The 14,528-nt window shown below is 48.7% G+C and overlaps 2 protein-coding genes across 9 annotated transcripts in view; one reads left to right on the forward strand and one right to left on the reverse strand.

Moving 5' to 3' along the window:
- Nucleotides 1-11,581, forward strand: part of NEURL3 (neuralized E3 ubiquitin protein ligase 3) — a 73,487-nt gene extending 61,906 nt beyond the window's left edge. The window contains exon 4 of the mRNA XM_089922755.1: nucleotides 11,483-11,581. Within this exon, the coding sequence (XP_089778881.1) occupies nucleotides 11,483-11,550 (68 nt within the window). The 3' untranslated portion in view covers nucleotides 11,551-11,581. The remainder of the gene's footprint in view (nucleotides 1-11,482) is intronic.
- Nucleotides 11,245-14,528, reverse strand: part of NCAPH (non-SMC condensin I complex subunit H) — a 39,662-nt gene continuing 36,378 nt past the window's right edge. For 5 of the 8 annotated variants that reach the window (XM_089922746.1, XM_089922745.1, XM_089922749.1 and 2 more), the window contains exon 17: nucleotides 11,245-14,319. In XM_089922746.1, coding sequence (XP_089778872.1) covers nucleotides 14,154-14,319 — 166 coding nt within the window. In that variant the 3' untranslated portion in view covers nucleotides 11,245-14,153. The remainder of the gene's footprint in view (nucleotides 14,320-14,528) is intronic. The other 3 variants (XM_022598954.3, XM_089922747.1, XM_089922748.1) reach the window with 2 other exon arrangements.

Below are 14,528 nucleotides of genomic sequence, written 5' to 3' on the forward strand. Positions count from 1 at the left end.
GTGGAGCTTTAATCCGCTGCTTCTGAGGCTGCTGGGAGAGATTTCCCTGTCTCTTCTTTGTTCGCACAGCCCCCAGGGGCTCAGCTTTGGATTTGGCCCCGCCTCTGCGTGTAGGTCGCAGGAGGGCGTCTGTTCTTCGCTCAGACAGGACGGGGTTAAAGGAGCCGCTGATTCGGGGGCTCTGGCTCACTCAGGCCGTGGGCAGGGAGGGGCACGGAGTGCGGGGCGGGCCTGCGGCGGCAGAGGCCGGCGTAACATTGAACCAGCCTGAGGCGCGCCGTGCGTTCTCCCCGGGTCGTTGTCCCTGGATCCCGGGACCCTGGCAGTGGTGGGCTGCACAGGCTCCCAGGAAGGGAGGTGTGGATAGTGACCTGTGGTGGCACACAGGCTTCTAGGTGGCGGCAGCAGCAGCCTTAGCGTCTCATGCCTGTCTCTGGGGTCCGCGCTTTTAGCCGCGGCTCGCGCCCGTCTCTGGAGCTCCTTTAAGCAGCGCTCTTAATCCCCTCTCCTCGCACACCAGGAAACAAAGAGGGAAGAAAACGTCTCTTGCTTCTTCGGCAGGTCCAGACTTTTTCCCGGGCTCCCTCCCGGCTAGCCGTGGTGCATTCACCCGCTGCAGGTTGTGTTCATACCGCCAACCCCAGTCCTCTCCCTGCGCTCTGACCGACACCCGAGCCTCAGCTCCCAGCCCCGCCCGCCCCGGCGGGTGAGCAGACAAGTCTCTCGGGCTGGTGAGTGCCGGTCGGCACCGATCCTCTGTGCGGGAATCTCTCTGCTTTGCCCTCCGCACCCCTGTGGCTGCGCTCTCCTCCGCGGCTCCGAAGCTTTCCCCCCTCCGCCTCCCGCAGTCTCCGCCCGTGAAGCGGCTTCCTAGTGTGTGGAAACCTTTCCTCCTTCACAGCTCCCTCCCACTGGTGCAGGTCCCATCCTTATTCTTTTGTCTCTGTTTTTTCTTTTGCCCTACCCAGGTACGTGGGGAGTCTGAGGTCTTCTGCCAGCATTCAGTAGGTGTTCTGTACGAGTTGTTCCACGTGTAGATGTATTTATGATGTAGTTGTGGGGAGGAAGGTGATCTCCGCGTCTTCAGGACAGGCTCTTTTAAAGAACTTTTCTGTTGGTCCCACTGACAAGACACTGGCCAGAACTGAGTCACATGACCCACTTAGGTGCAGGGAGTCTGGGAATTGTAGTTTTCCAGCTGGGTACACTGCCAGGAAGAGGGGCTGGGTAATGGGTAAGTGACAGCAGTCATTGCCCCAGGATCCTGTCCCGTTCTCAAAGAATGAGAAAACTGGAAAGAGTTGTAGGCGTGTTGGATCGGGGCCTGGCGGTAACGGCGGGTGACAAGGAAGGGGCTCTTCCACTTCCGACAGCACCTCCTTCCTGTCTCAAGAGCAGGGTTCCCTCCGACAGCAGCAATGCTTGCGGGGGCCCCAGCACCCCAGCAATGAGAAGGCCTGCGGGGAGGAGGATGGAGGGGGCAGGAGAGCAGCCCCCGGGACACTCTGCACCCGGAGTCAAGGGGCGTGACTGCTGAGAACAGATAACGTAGTCCCAGGCCCCTAGCCCCGTCAGTGGAAGGCGAGGTTAGATTAGAGCAGAGGCTGGGAGGGAATGTGGGTGGGGCCCAGCGGGACCGTCGGGGGCCTGAGGCTCTCCCTGGAGTTGCGGTGCATGGCAGTAGTCCTTCGGAGGGAGGCAGGGGAACCAAGGCAGACGGTGGAGGTGTTTGAGGTCCCCCGGGGGTGCCTTCACCAGGAGAGCCTCTGAGGTGGGGGAGGGGTGGGTGGCTCAAGGGGGCACAGGGCCCACAACGGCTCCTGTCTGGGCCTCGAGACAGGCTTCTCCGAAGCACAGGAGTGTAAGAGGGAGCGGAGGGGATCCGGGGGAGAGAGGCCGGAAGGGAAACCCAGATGAACCGGGGCCGGGCAGATGGAGCTTTTTGCTGGCGCAGTAGTGGAGATTAAAAGGAGAGATGTTCTAGGCTTGAAAAGATGAGGGAAGAGGGTGGGGCAGCTGGAAGAGGGAAGGAGCCTGTGCCTGGGGATGGGGATGGCAAAGGGCTGCAGTGCCCCAGCCAGGTCCGCACCCCTCATTCAGTGCCTCTGCTCCTGCTGTCAGCCTGGAACACCCTTGGCCAGTCTCTGCCCTGCAAAGGCAGACAGGCATTTATCTTTATTTATATTGCGTTGGCCAAAAAGTTCATTTGGGTTTTTCCATACCTTTTTGGCCAACCCAAGATGTATACTTATACCTATTCTCCGTGGTCAAGAGTAGGTAAACAAATACAAATAAATACTATTTCAAACAAAAGTAGGAAGTGATGGAATAAAGTTTATATTTTACCGCAGGACAAGAAAATTTAAGCATAACATATTCCCTGCCCGTATTGGGCCCTCCCTAACGTGCATCTGCATTGTGCATTAATCAGACCTCCTCAAAGGTGGGAATGCCTGCTCCACTGAAAAGATCAGTGTTTTATCATCCTTCTTCTCATGCCAGCAGTTTAACTCCTTACAAGATGAATTTTTCCTTCCTAATCCTGTAAGGGGTCATGGTCACCTACTTCACCTTGTACAGGCAGATCTGGTCTTTAGTGAACGTTATGTAAAATGTCAGTGTGCTATTTGGTGTACAGTCCCTTGTCTTGAAAATGTATACGATTGTACCTTCGACTTCTAACAGGCGGAACCGTCTTCAAGAGTTTTCTGAAAGACTATCTCCCAGGTTACAATCCCCAGGTTGGCTCCAGTAAGATACTCTATTTAGATCGACTGTTGATTAATTTTTTGGCAATAGAAGGAAGGAAGGGTTTTAGAAATCCTTAGAGATGAGACCCACCCTGTGTCAGATATGAAGTAACCATCTCTCAGCTCCAAACCCACCGCCTATCCTCTGCTGGGTGATGCTGCGTCTGGTGCTCTGCAAATCACGTTTCTGCCTTGCCAGCCACTCCCTGTCAGTTGATGCCTAGGAGAGGCATGTGAGGGAGACTGCAGGGCTGGAGGGAAAGGGACCTGCCCCCTGCCCCACCTCCCCACCCTGTGAGGGTCTCCAGCCACCCTTCTTACCCACCCCCAGCAGCGGCTGTTCCTTCCTGAGGCTGCAGTTGGCAGCTTTTCTAACCCTCAGACCCAGCTTCACCGTGTCCTGTGGAAGACACTAGCATCAGCCGAGCAGCACCCCTCGGGGATCAGAGTCCCCACTCTGTGGAGCCCCTCTTCGAAGTCTCTGAGTTTTTCTCTTTGTTCCCCTCCCTGGCTTTCCCAGCCCTTGGGGTGGTTGCTTCTGGGAGTTGCTACTTACCCGATACCTTAGAGTGAGTTCTCTTTTTACCCTTTCAATATCAACAACTCTTTATACCCAGTGAGCAGTTCTTGTTACAAGTAAGTTCCCTGTACATGTATCAGGTTTCTGTCTCCTGACTAGACACTTGCTGAAACAACACCCATCTCGATTTTAACATAGGAGGTGACTGAGATCCAGAGGCAGTACCATGAATTCAGTGCTCTTATTCATCTGTAAGAACAGAGAGATGGTTTCCCGACTGGGCTTCCTTTTTTTTTTAAATTAATTTTTATTGGCATATAGTTGATTTACAATGTTGTGTTAGTTTCTGCTGTACAGCAAAGTGAATCAGTTATACATATATATGTATCCACTCTATTTTAGATTCTTTTCCCATATAGGTCATTACAGAGTATTGAGTAGAGTTCCCTGTGCTCTACAGTAGGTTCTTATTAGTTATCTACTTTATATATAGTAGTGTGTATATGTCCATCCCAGTCTCCCAATTTATCCCTCTTCCTGCTGGGCCTCCATATTGACAAAGTGTAGCAAGGATGCCCACCGTGTAGCTCAGCATGTCCATCTCAGTGTCCTCCTTTCTTTCCACACTGGCCGCCTCTCCTACTGGCACACGGGGACTTTCCACCTTCATGTCTACAGGTGCCCACTCTCTCCCCATGACCTTGTGTTCCTGCCCCAATTGCTCCTTCGTTAAGAGGGAGGGCAGCTCTGATCTCTCCACCTTGCCCTCCAGGGCAGGGTCCCCCTGTTCTCTGGTTCTGCAATATTTTTAATTCCTGAGGAACTGGCACCAGATCCCACTTGGGCAAACCCAGTTGTATACGAATTCCATTCATTCTCATCCAGGGAAAAGTATCTCTAGGAGAAAGATTTCTGTTAGGAAAAATAACTCTGGGCTTGGATTCAGAAGATCTGAACAATTTGCCCCAGAGCCTCCTGGCAAGCAGGGAAATTTGGAAGACTGTTCTGTTTCCTTCCTGGGGAAATAAAATAAGCTTGTGTAGCAGAGCTCCAGGAGGAAACTTTCCAGCCAACCATCCCCAAGAAACGAAGTTTATCTGCATTGGAAATGTGACCCCAACTGCCCACTGCAGCTCCACACAGTCTGAAGTGTCATTGTTGAGATGGGGCAGGGATATCATAAACAAGAAGAGACATTTAATCCAGAATGAACAGGGTTGAGATATCAACCCACTGAGAGAGAGGCCTGCATGGCCTGTGAGAGTTCTGCTAGAGAGATACAAATGTGATATTGTCCCATTTAATCTGACAAAGAGTTTTTCCCTCCCTGATTTGAGGATTTATTCATGTGAAAATCTTACAAAGTGACAGAAATGCAATCCCAACCTTTTGTTTCATAAATCTTTTTTTTTTTTGGCTGCATTGGGTCTTTGTTGCTGCGTGCGGGCTTTCTCTAGTTGCAGCGAGCGGGGGCTACTCTTGGTTGTGGTGCGCAGGCTTCTCATTGCGGTGGCTTCTTTTGTTGTGGAGCACAGGCTCTAGGCACATGGGCTTCAGTAGTTGCGGCACTTGGGCCCTAGAGCGTGTGGGCTTCAGTAGTTGCGGCACGCAGGTTCAGTAGTTGCGGTGCACAGGCTCAGTAGTTGTGGCGCACAGGGTTAGTTGCTCTGCAGCATGTGGGATCTTCCCAGACCAGGGATCGAACCCACATCCCCTGCATTGGCAGGCAGATTCTTAACTACTGCACCACCAGGGAAATCCCTCATAAATAATTTTTCCCTTTTTTTTTTTTTTTGCGGTACGCGGGCCGCTCACCGTTGTGGCCTCCCCCGCCGCGGATCACAGGCCCCGGACGCGCAGGCCCAGCGGCCACGGCCCACGGGCCCAGCCGCCCCGCGGCACGCGGGACCCTCCTGGACCGGGGCACGAACCCGCGTCCCCCGCATCGGCAGGCGGACTCTCAACCTCTGTGCCACCAGGGAAGCCCCCTCATAAATCATTTTTAATGAAAAAAGAAATGTGATGAAGTCAGGGCTGTCACAAGAATCCAAGGTGAACAGTGTGTTGATGGTGGAGTCCAGAGGAAGGCGGGTTGCTTCTTTAGTCAGATGTCAACAGTGCGCCCAGCACATCTGAGGTGCAGATGAGTAAACGGAGACTTCCTCTCTGCTTTGAATCATCACTAGAAAACAGGACTCTGGCCTGGAAACTCCGATCCTGGAGTCCTAGTCTTACAGAATAGCAAATGTGTAGCAAATTCTAGTAGGAAGCAATGAATTTCCTGTTTGCCTCAGCAGGGGATTAAGAAAGAATATTACAAAAAAAAAAAGGAGTATTACGTCCGTAAAATTATTGCAGAAGGTCCTCTAATAGGTATCATATTATGCTTGTACAACTTCAACTTTCCCCAGACCACCTCTCTACATACTAGGCCTGTGAATTAGGCAAAGAAGGGGTGATTATGCCGATTTGACAGTTGAGGAAACTGAGGCACAGAGAGGTTAGGGGTCTGGTCCAGCTTCCCATTGCTGGGTCCTTTTAGAGCTATGATTACACACACACACACCCGTCTTGTGTTCTATGGTTGTTCACTGATTGTCACATTTTGTTTTTTCAGTTTTACAAAGGGATCACTTATTCATTCAACACATTTGTTTGTTTATTTTTGGCTGCGTTGGGTCTTCATTGCTGCACGGGCTTTCTCTAGTTGCAGAGAGCGGGGGCTACTCTTCGTTGCAGTGTGTGGGCCTCTCATTGCGGTGGCTTCTCGTTGAGGAGCATGGGCTCTGGGCACGCGGGCTTCAGTAGTTGTGGCTTGCGGGCTCTAAAGCGCAGGCTCAGTAGTTGTGGCTCACGGGCCTAGTTGCTCCACGGCATGTGGGATCCTCCCAGACCAGGGCTCGAACCCGTGTCTCCTGCATTGGCAGGCAGATTCTTTTCCACTGTGCCACCAGGGAAGCCCTCAACACACATTTATTGAGTACTACTATGTACGTTTCTTTTTCTTTTTTAATTGAAGAATAGTTGATTTACAATGTTGTGTTACTTTCAGGTGTACAGCAAAATGACTTGGAGACTATATACATATATATATAATATATATATATACATACACATACTCTTTTTCAGATTCTTTTCCATTATAGGTTATTACAAGGTACTGAATATAGTTTCCAGTGCTATACAGTAGGTCCTTGTTTATTTTATATATAGTAGTGTGTATCTGTTAATTCCAGACTCCTAATATATCCCTCCCTACTTGCCCCTTTGATAACCATGTTTCTTTTCAATGTCTGTGAGTCTATTTCTGTTTTGTCAATAAGTTCTTTTGTATCATTTTTTAATTTTTAAAAAATATATATTTATTTGGCTGCACTGGGTCTTAGTTGCAGCATGTGGGATCTTTGTTGCCATGTGCAGGATCTTTGTTGCAGCATGCAGCATCCTTCAGTTGCAGCATGTGGGATCTTTTTTAGTTTCGGCATGCAAACTCTTAGTTGCAGCATGCATGTGGGATCTAGTTCCCTGACCAGGGATCGAACCTGGGCCCCCTGCATTGGGAACACCTGAGCCCCCAACTACTGGACCACCAGGAAAATCCCTGTATCATTTTTTTAGATTCCTCATGTGATATATAGTTGTCTTTATCTGACTTAATTCACTTAGTATGATAATCTCTAGGTCCATCCATGTTGCTGCAATGGCATCATTTCATTCTTTTTATGGCTAAGTAATATTCTATTGTATACATATATACCACATCTTCCTTATTCATTCATCTGTTGATGGACATTTAGGTTGCTTCCATGTCTTGGCTATTATAAGTAGTGCTTCAATGAACACTGGGGTACATGTATCTTTTCCTATTATAGTTTTCTCTGGATATATGCACAGGAGTGAAATTGCTGGATCATATGGTAACGCTATTTTAGTTTTTTAGGGAACCTCCATACTGTTCTCCATAGTGACTGCACCGATTTACATTCCCACCAACAGTGTAGGAGGGTTCCCTTTTCTCCACACCCTCTCCAGCATTTGTTATTTGTAGACTTTTTAATGATGATGGCCATTCTGACCAACGTGAGGTGGTACCTCATTGTAGTTTTAATTTGCATTTCTCTAATAATTAGCAATGGTGAGCATCTTTTCATGTGTCTGTTGGCCATCTGTATGTCTTCATTGGAGAAATGTCTAATTAGGTCTTCTGCCCATTTTTTGATTGGGTTGGGTGTTTGTTGTTATTGAGTTGTATGAACTGTTTGTATATTTTGGAAATTAAGCCCTCGTCGGTAGCATTGTTTGCAAATGTTTTCGCCCAGTTTGTAGGCTGTCTTTTCGTTTTGTTTATGGTTTCCTTTGGCTGTGCAAAAGCTTGTAAGTTTGATTAGGTCCCATTTGTTTATTTTTGCTTTTATTTCTATTGCCTTGGGAGACTATCCTAAGAAAACATTGGTTCACTTTACATCAGAGAATGTTTTGCCTATGTCCCAAGAGTTTTATGGTGTCATGTCTTATATTTGTCTTTAATCCATTTTGAGTTTATTTTGTGTGGTGTGAAGGTATGTTCTAATTTCATTTATTTACATTGGCTGTCTAGCTTTCCCAACACCACTTGCTGAAGAGACTGTCTTCTCTCCATTATATATTCTTGCCTCCTTTGACAAAGATTGACTCTAGGTGTGTGGGTTTATTTCTGGGCTCTCTATTCTGTTCCATTGATCCATATGTCTGTTTTTGTGCCAATACCATGCTGTTTTGCCTACTGTAACTTTGTAGTATTGTCTGAAGTCTGGGAGGGTTATTGCCTCCTGCCTTGTTCTTTTTCCTCAGGATTACTTTGGCAATTCTGGGTCTTTTATGGTTCCATATAAATTTTAGAATTATTTGTTCTAGTTCTGTGAAAAATGTCATGGGTAATTTGATAGGGATCGCTTTAAATCTGTAGATTGTTTTGGGTAGCATGGCCATTTTAACAATATTAATCAGAAGAGATTTTTAATTAAACACAAAACAAAAAAACCCCAACTGCACCTGGAAAATGTACGCGTTGCAAATTTGTGGTTTACTGGCCCAAGGGAGCTGCCTGATTGCACAGCTATGGCTGTGGAAGACGGTGTGTTATTGGCTAAAGGGGCCAGAACTCAGAGTTCAGGCTTAGGGAAAGCAGCTGGGAATTTGAAAGGGAGAAATCCTGGCAGTGTGAGACCCTCAGCAGAAAAAAGATGGAAACGCTTGAGCATCAGCTGCCTTCCCCAGCTGATAGTTCAACTAGGTGTCTATGGGGGGACACCTGGTGAAGAGAAGCTTACTCTTGGGAGAGAGCTATGTGGAGCAAGAGCTGTGAGTTTGATGCTCCTCCCCCTGGTGCATTCCCCAACTACTTGCATCTCACCTGGAAAAACATCTGAAGCTGGATGGGCTGGAAGGACAGAGCCCAGAGGGGGTGCAGGAGCTCGAAGATGGGGGAATCTCTATCCTAACAAGGAAGTCACAGAGAGGATGATCCCATCTCTGCCCAGATCCTTGGTCAATCTCCAAATTTTGCAGGCAGAGGGAAGACCTATGGAATCAGGCCTTAAAAGCAACAGTGGGTAGCTATAAGAACAGATACCAATAACTTCATACCATAGGGGATACAAAGTTAGCAGTTTGAATCCAACTCTTACTTGAGTAAATATCTAAGCATCTTCAGAAGAACATGATAGAATGCAAAGTCATTACAACGTTTTATCTATGATATTCGATTTTCAACCAAAAAGTACTAAACATGCAAAGAAACAGGATTATATAATCTATATTAAGGAAAAAGAGCATTCAATAGAAATTAATGCTAAATGGGCCTGGATGTTGGATTTCGCAAAGACTTCAAAGTAGCTTTTACAAATATGTTGAAAGAATTAAAAAGAAAGTATGTTCAGGGACTTCCCTCGTGGCGCAATGGTTAAGAATCCACGTGCTAATGCAGGGGGTGTAGGTTCGATCCCTGGTCCAGGAAGATCTCACATGCCACGGAGCAAGTGAGCCCGTGCGCCACAACTACTGAGCCTGCGCTCTAGGGCCCGTGAGCCGCAACTACTGAGCCCGAGTGCCACAACTACTGAAGCCTGTACACCTAGAGCCCATGCTCTGCAACAAGAGAAGCCACCCAATGAGAAGCCCACGAACCCCAGCAAAGAGTAGCCCCCACTCGCCACAACTAGAGAAAAGCCCACGTGCAGCAACAACGACCCAAGGCAGCCAAAAATAAAAATTAATTAAAAAAAAAAGACCACATATTGTGTTATGATTTTATTTATATGAAATGTTCTGAAGAGGCAAATCTGTAGACAGAAAGTAGGTTAATGGTTGACTTCCCCTCACAACTCCTTATCTTGCTGCCTAGAATATAATGTGATGGCTAGATTCCAGCAGCCACATTGACACACAAGGATGAGGGTTACACATTAGGGATGGCAGAGAAGAAGCTGGAATGCTAGAATGATCCTTGGTCTCTTTATGAGTTCATGGAACCACCACACTAGCTCTGGACTACCCACCTCCTAATGTACTTTACATTAAATAAACTATCTCACATACCCACTTATTTGGGTTTTTAATTATACGCAGCCAAATGAATTCTGACACAGCAACCATATAAATGAGGGAGAAGCTTGCGAGAAGCAGAGTGGAGGGGGAGGGGAGTTCACTGAAGAAGCTGTTACCACTCTTGCCAGTTTTATCAGCAGCTCGGCCCCTGCCTAGACCCTGCTACAGAGAAGTATGCTGGAGTGAGAGAAGGGGCAGGCTTGCCTAGTTCTAATCCTGGGAATAAGAGCAAAGCAAGAGGACCAGCACTCCCCCGGCCTGGGAAAAGATGCTGGAGGCTTCAGCCAGCAGGACAGGGTATGAATTTATTTATTTAGCTGCGTTGGGTCTTCATTGCTATGCGCGGGCTTTCTCTAGTTGTGGTGAGCAGGGGCTACTCTTCATTGCAGTGCGCAGGCTTCTCATTGCGGTGGCTTCTCTTGTTGCAGAGCACAGGCTCTAGGTGCGTGGGCTTCAGCAGTTGTGGCACGTGGGCTCAGTAGTTGTGGCTCACGGGCTCTAGAACGCAGGCTCAGTAGCTGTGGCGCATGGGCTTCGTTGCTCCGCGGCATGTGGGATCTTCCCAGACCAGGGCTCGAACCCGTGTCCTCTGCATTGGCAGGTGGTTTCTTAACCACTGTGCCACCGGGGAAGTCCAGGACAGGGTATGGATTCTCACTCGGCATCACTGCTTTTCCTGCTAAAGCATGTCCACAAGTCTAATCCTCTCAATACAGCAGAGTGGCTAATATTTTGGCCACGATTTGGAAAGCACGTTCCTAAGGGGAAGGGATTGGTTTTTGTTTTGTGTCATTTTTGGCCTAGGAGCAAGTTCTTTATTATCAGGAGTAATTACCAATTATATCCTTCACTGCTTCTGACCTATCATCCAAGCTCTCTGTTTACCCAATGAATGGTGACAGGATACTTGGATCAACATCTACAAGTATTGAGCCTGTGACTTGAGCACATACAGTGTAGTAGATAAGAGTAAAGATCTAGAAGCAGATTTCCTGGTTCAAGGCCAACCTCTTGACAGCTGTCTGCTCTTATGTGAATTACTTTACCTTTGTGCACCTGTTTCTCCTCTGTAAAATGGGAGCCGTAACAGTTACGTTCCTCACAGGGATGCTAAGAAGGCCGAAAAAAGTCATCCACAGAAGGTACTTAGTAGCCACTTAATGTTTGCAATTTTTACTATTATCACCCTTTAGCAGAATTGATAGGCCCAATGGACCCAATCTTGAAATCCCCACTCTGCTACAAGACAAATCACCTCAGCCCTTAAGCACTTCCTGCCTTATACTGACACATGGGTCTCTTGTCCAGCTAACAAGTGTGCCCCCCCTTGAGCATAAGGACATGGTCTGATACTCATGTAGTGGGCACTCAAATAGTTTACCAAGCAAATTATTCCAAATGATTTTATTTTTAAGCATTATATATACATTTATAAGCACACTTATGATGCATTTTATACACATGGATTTGGTAGCTGTTAAAGGACAAGTGCCTACTGGGAAATTCCTTTCTACAAGAATAAAGTATGGAAACAGAGCAATTTAGGAGACAAACTATTATACATGGATACAAAGAATGGACACAGTTACCTAATCAAGGATAGTAAGGACTCTCTCCTCCCTCCTAGGTGGTCACCACAGAACAGAAAACTTTAATCAAGGACAGAGCGTCAGGCAGCTGGTTCCCAGACAGTGAAGAAGAGAAGAGCAGCAGACACACAGCGCAGTCAGCTGCAGCCTTGCCACCAGCCCACGGCACTGAAGCACCAAGTGCAGGCATCCTGGCCACTGAGGAAGCACGGGCTTCTCTCCCCGCGGACTCAATCCCCCTGCCGCACCAGAACATCTGAAAGGTCCTCAGTTCCTTCCAGCTTTAGATTCTGAAGGAAGATCAAACACACATGAACCTTGGTGTCCACAGGGTACAAGAATCAGAAAACAAACTCGGGGGTAACGAGGTGGTGACTACAAAGAACGAGGTTTGTCCCATGACTATAAGTAAAACTGTCACAGCAAATATAATCTGCATGAAAAAGCTGGTTCCAAATCCTTGCCAACTGCAGGGGGAAAAAAGCAAGCCTGCTCTGATTTCCGCAACAATCTCCATCAATGGTCTAAGAGCTAAGCTCTCGGCCCTGGAAGGAGCTGTGGGAAGTGATAGGGAGGCCACCAGGGGCCATGGCACACGTGTATCAGCCCTGCCATGCATGACCTTCTCCAGGCCCTTCCCTCACTGCTCGGGAACCTCAACCCTTGGCGATGGCCATGACGGCCACGCTCTCCCTCCCATCTCTGCACAGGCCTTTTCCCTGCTTCCACTGCCTCCCCGATCCTCCCATCCCCCGGATCCTTCACCAGCCCCAGGCAACCGTCCCCTCAGGACTAAAGAGCTGTCAGAAGCCCTTCCTCACACGGAAGCCCAACTGCACCAGGACCATCGCTCCCTTGCCTGGCACTGGAGGTAGGCATGGTGTGGTGGCACAACTTCCTCTCCTGCTAAAGATGGAAAGCACAACCCTCACCTCCCAGGTGACAGCTGAGGGGGAGCTCGTTACCAGAGCAGTAGATGAAGAGTCCAGATAGGCGTAAAAACCTGGGAGCAGGCAGGCCTAAAAGGGGTCACATTCTGGCACAAGGTGTAAGATTTCTCTTGGTGGCTCTAAGCTCTGAGTTACCCCAGATCCCTGCAGATTATCTGGTAACTGTTGGCCAGCGTTACCAGTCAGATCTTCTCAAATAGCCCAAAGCTCAGCCCAACAGGTCATGGTCTATGGGCCATCTCCTTATTCTTCAAATGCTGAGCCCCCTGGGGCCCCTTAGAGAGATTTGGTCACAGCAAAGCAAGAGAAGCTGGCTCTGCCGCTGGGGGAGGCGGGGTGGTGCCAGAGCCAGAGCACACGGACCTCAGTGAAGCCTCGAGTCCCTCATGCTTTCCAGCCGTGTGTCTGCTTGGCCCCAGTCTACTGGGAACCGAGCGGAGGCGCTGAAGCTGCTCTCTCACGGCAGAGACACGCGGCCCAGGGCAGCACTGATCCTCCAGCTGCTGCGACTGAGTGAAGTCACTAACACATAGAATTTGGACTCAGGGTAAGTTTCTGAGCTTTGGTGGCACCCGACATTTTAGGGGACTGCGTGGGCTAGGAGAACACACCCAGTGGGAGAGTCCACCAGCACCTACGCCCACTAGGATGCTGTGAGATTCCAACCTCACTCAGAAAAGCTTAGCAGGGACTTCCCTGGTGGCGCAGTAGTTAAGAATCCGCCTGCCAAGGCAGGGGACACGGGTTCAAGCCCTGGTCTGGGAAGATCCCACATGCCGCAGAACAACTAAGCCTGTGCGTTGAAACTACTGAGCCTGCGAGCCACAACTACTGAGCCTGTGCTCCACAACTACTGAAACCTGCACACCTAAAGCCCATGCTCTGCAGCAAGACAAGAAACCACAATGAGTAGCCCACGCACCGCAATGAAGAGTAGCCCCCACCTGCGCAATGAAGAGTAGCCCCCACTTGCACAACTAGAGAAAGCCCGCGCGCAGCAACGAAGGCCCAGTGCAGCCAAAAATAAAAATAAATAAATTTATAACAACAACAACAAAAAGCTTAGCAGCGTTACTTTGAATGTGTCTAGCCCCAGCACTGGTGATGCTCACGGCATATGCTACAGCCCAGCCCACAGTCCTGGGGACACTAAAGGACACCAAGTCTCAAGCAGCACCAAACGCATGGGCTTGCTGGCTGCCTCGCTTGCTGGCTGCCTCGCTGGGGTGCCTCCTGGGAAGCGTCCACCGGCCCCTGAGAAGATGGGTCTCGCCTGCTCCTCAGTGACTGCCCCACAGCCGCTCAGCCGTCGGCTGGCCTGGCATAAGGAGGAGCCGGCACACTGTCACAGTCAGCACTCCTGCTGTCTCTCTCCTGCGAAAGACATCTCTAGTCCCGAGACATCCTTCACAGCCCATGGCGGCTCAGCATTGCTGGCGCTGCCTCTATGTCTCTGCTCTCTCCCTGAGTCTGTTTCCATCCAGCCTCATCTCTCCCCTCTTTTCTCCGCCACGTTTCCCGCGTGTCCTGACGTTAGCACTGGCAGGATTTGGCCTTTAAAGCCTTTGACACCCAGTGATGCAAAAGCACCTTATGTTTCAAGTTGGGAACTGAAAGATCACAATTTCAGCATCTAAAATTTTCCCATTTGGGTCCTCCTCATAATTTTCATTTCTAATCATATCTGTTGGCCTTTTAATGTTATTTTTAGGTGTCTGGTTAATCCTGTGGGTTGAAGGTACTACATAAGTTGCTGTATTTAAGATGTCCTATGAGGCCGCTCATGAATAATAGAAAGCTCCAGCAGGTTGACACAGAGACCACGCCCACGCTTACCAGATTTACCCACCTTTTCATTGGCTAAATGTAGCAGACATGCAAAGGCCAGAGGTATGGAGAGGTTCTGAGCCATGAGGGGAGGCAGGCTGTAAAACAAAGAGGCTAGTAAGTATTTAGCTGTCACTGCAATTCCAGGAACAAAGGCTCTTTCATCAAGTATGAATACACATGGTCAGTGAATAAACTAATGAGAAATAAAGAAACATTTCATATGCCTTTTAGAAGCAGGTTTTTCCAGTTTCTTATTTGGAAATAAAATATTTCCTGTTCCATTCCAGCCACTGGTGCAGAAAAA

This window comes from Delphinapterus leucas, chromosome 13 (genome assembly GCF_059928025.1).
Source record: "Delphinapterus leucas isolate spDelLeu-1000000601 "Yukka" chromosome 13, BTC_Dleu_Yukka2, whole genome shotgun sequence".
NCBI classification, from domain to species: Eukaryota; Metazoa; Chordata; class Mammalia; order Artiodactyla; family Monodontidae; genus Delphinapterus; species Delphinapterus leucas.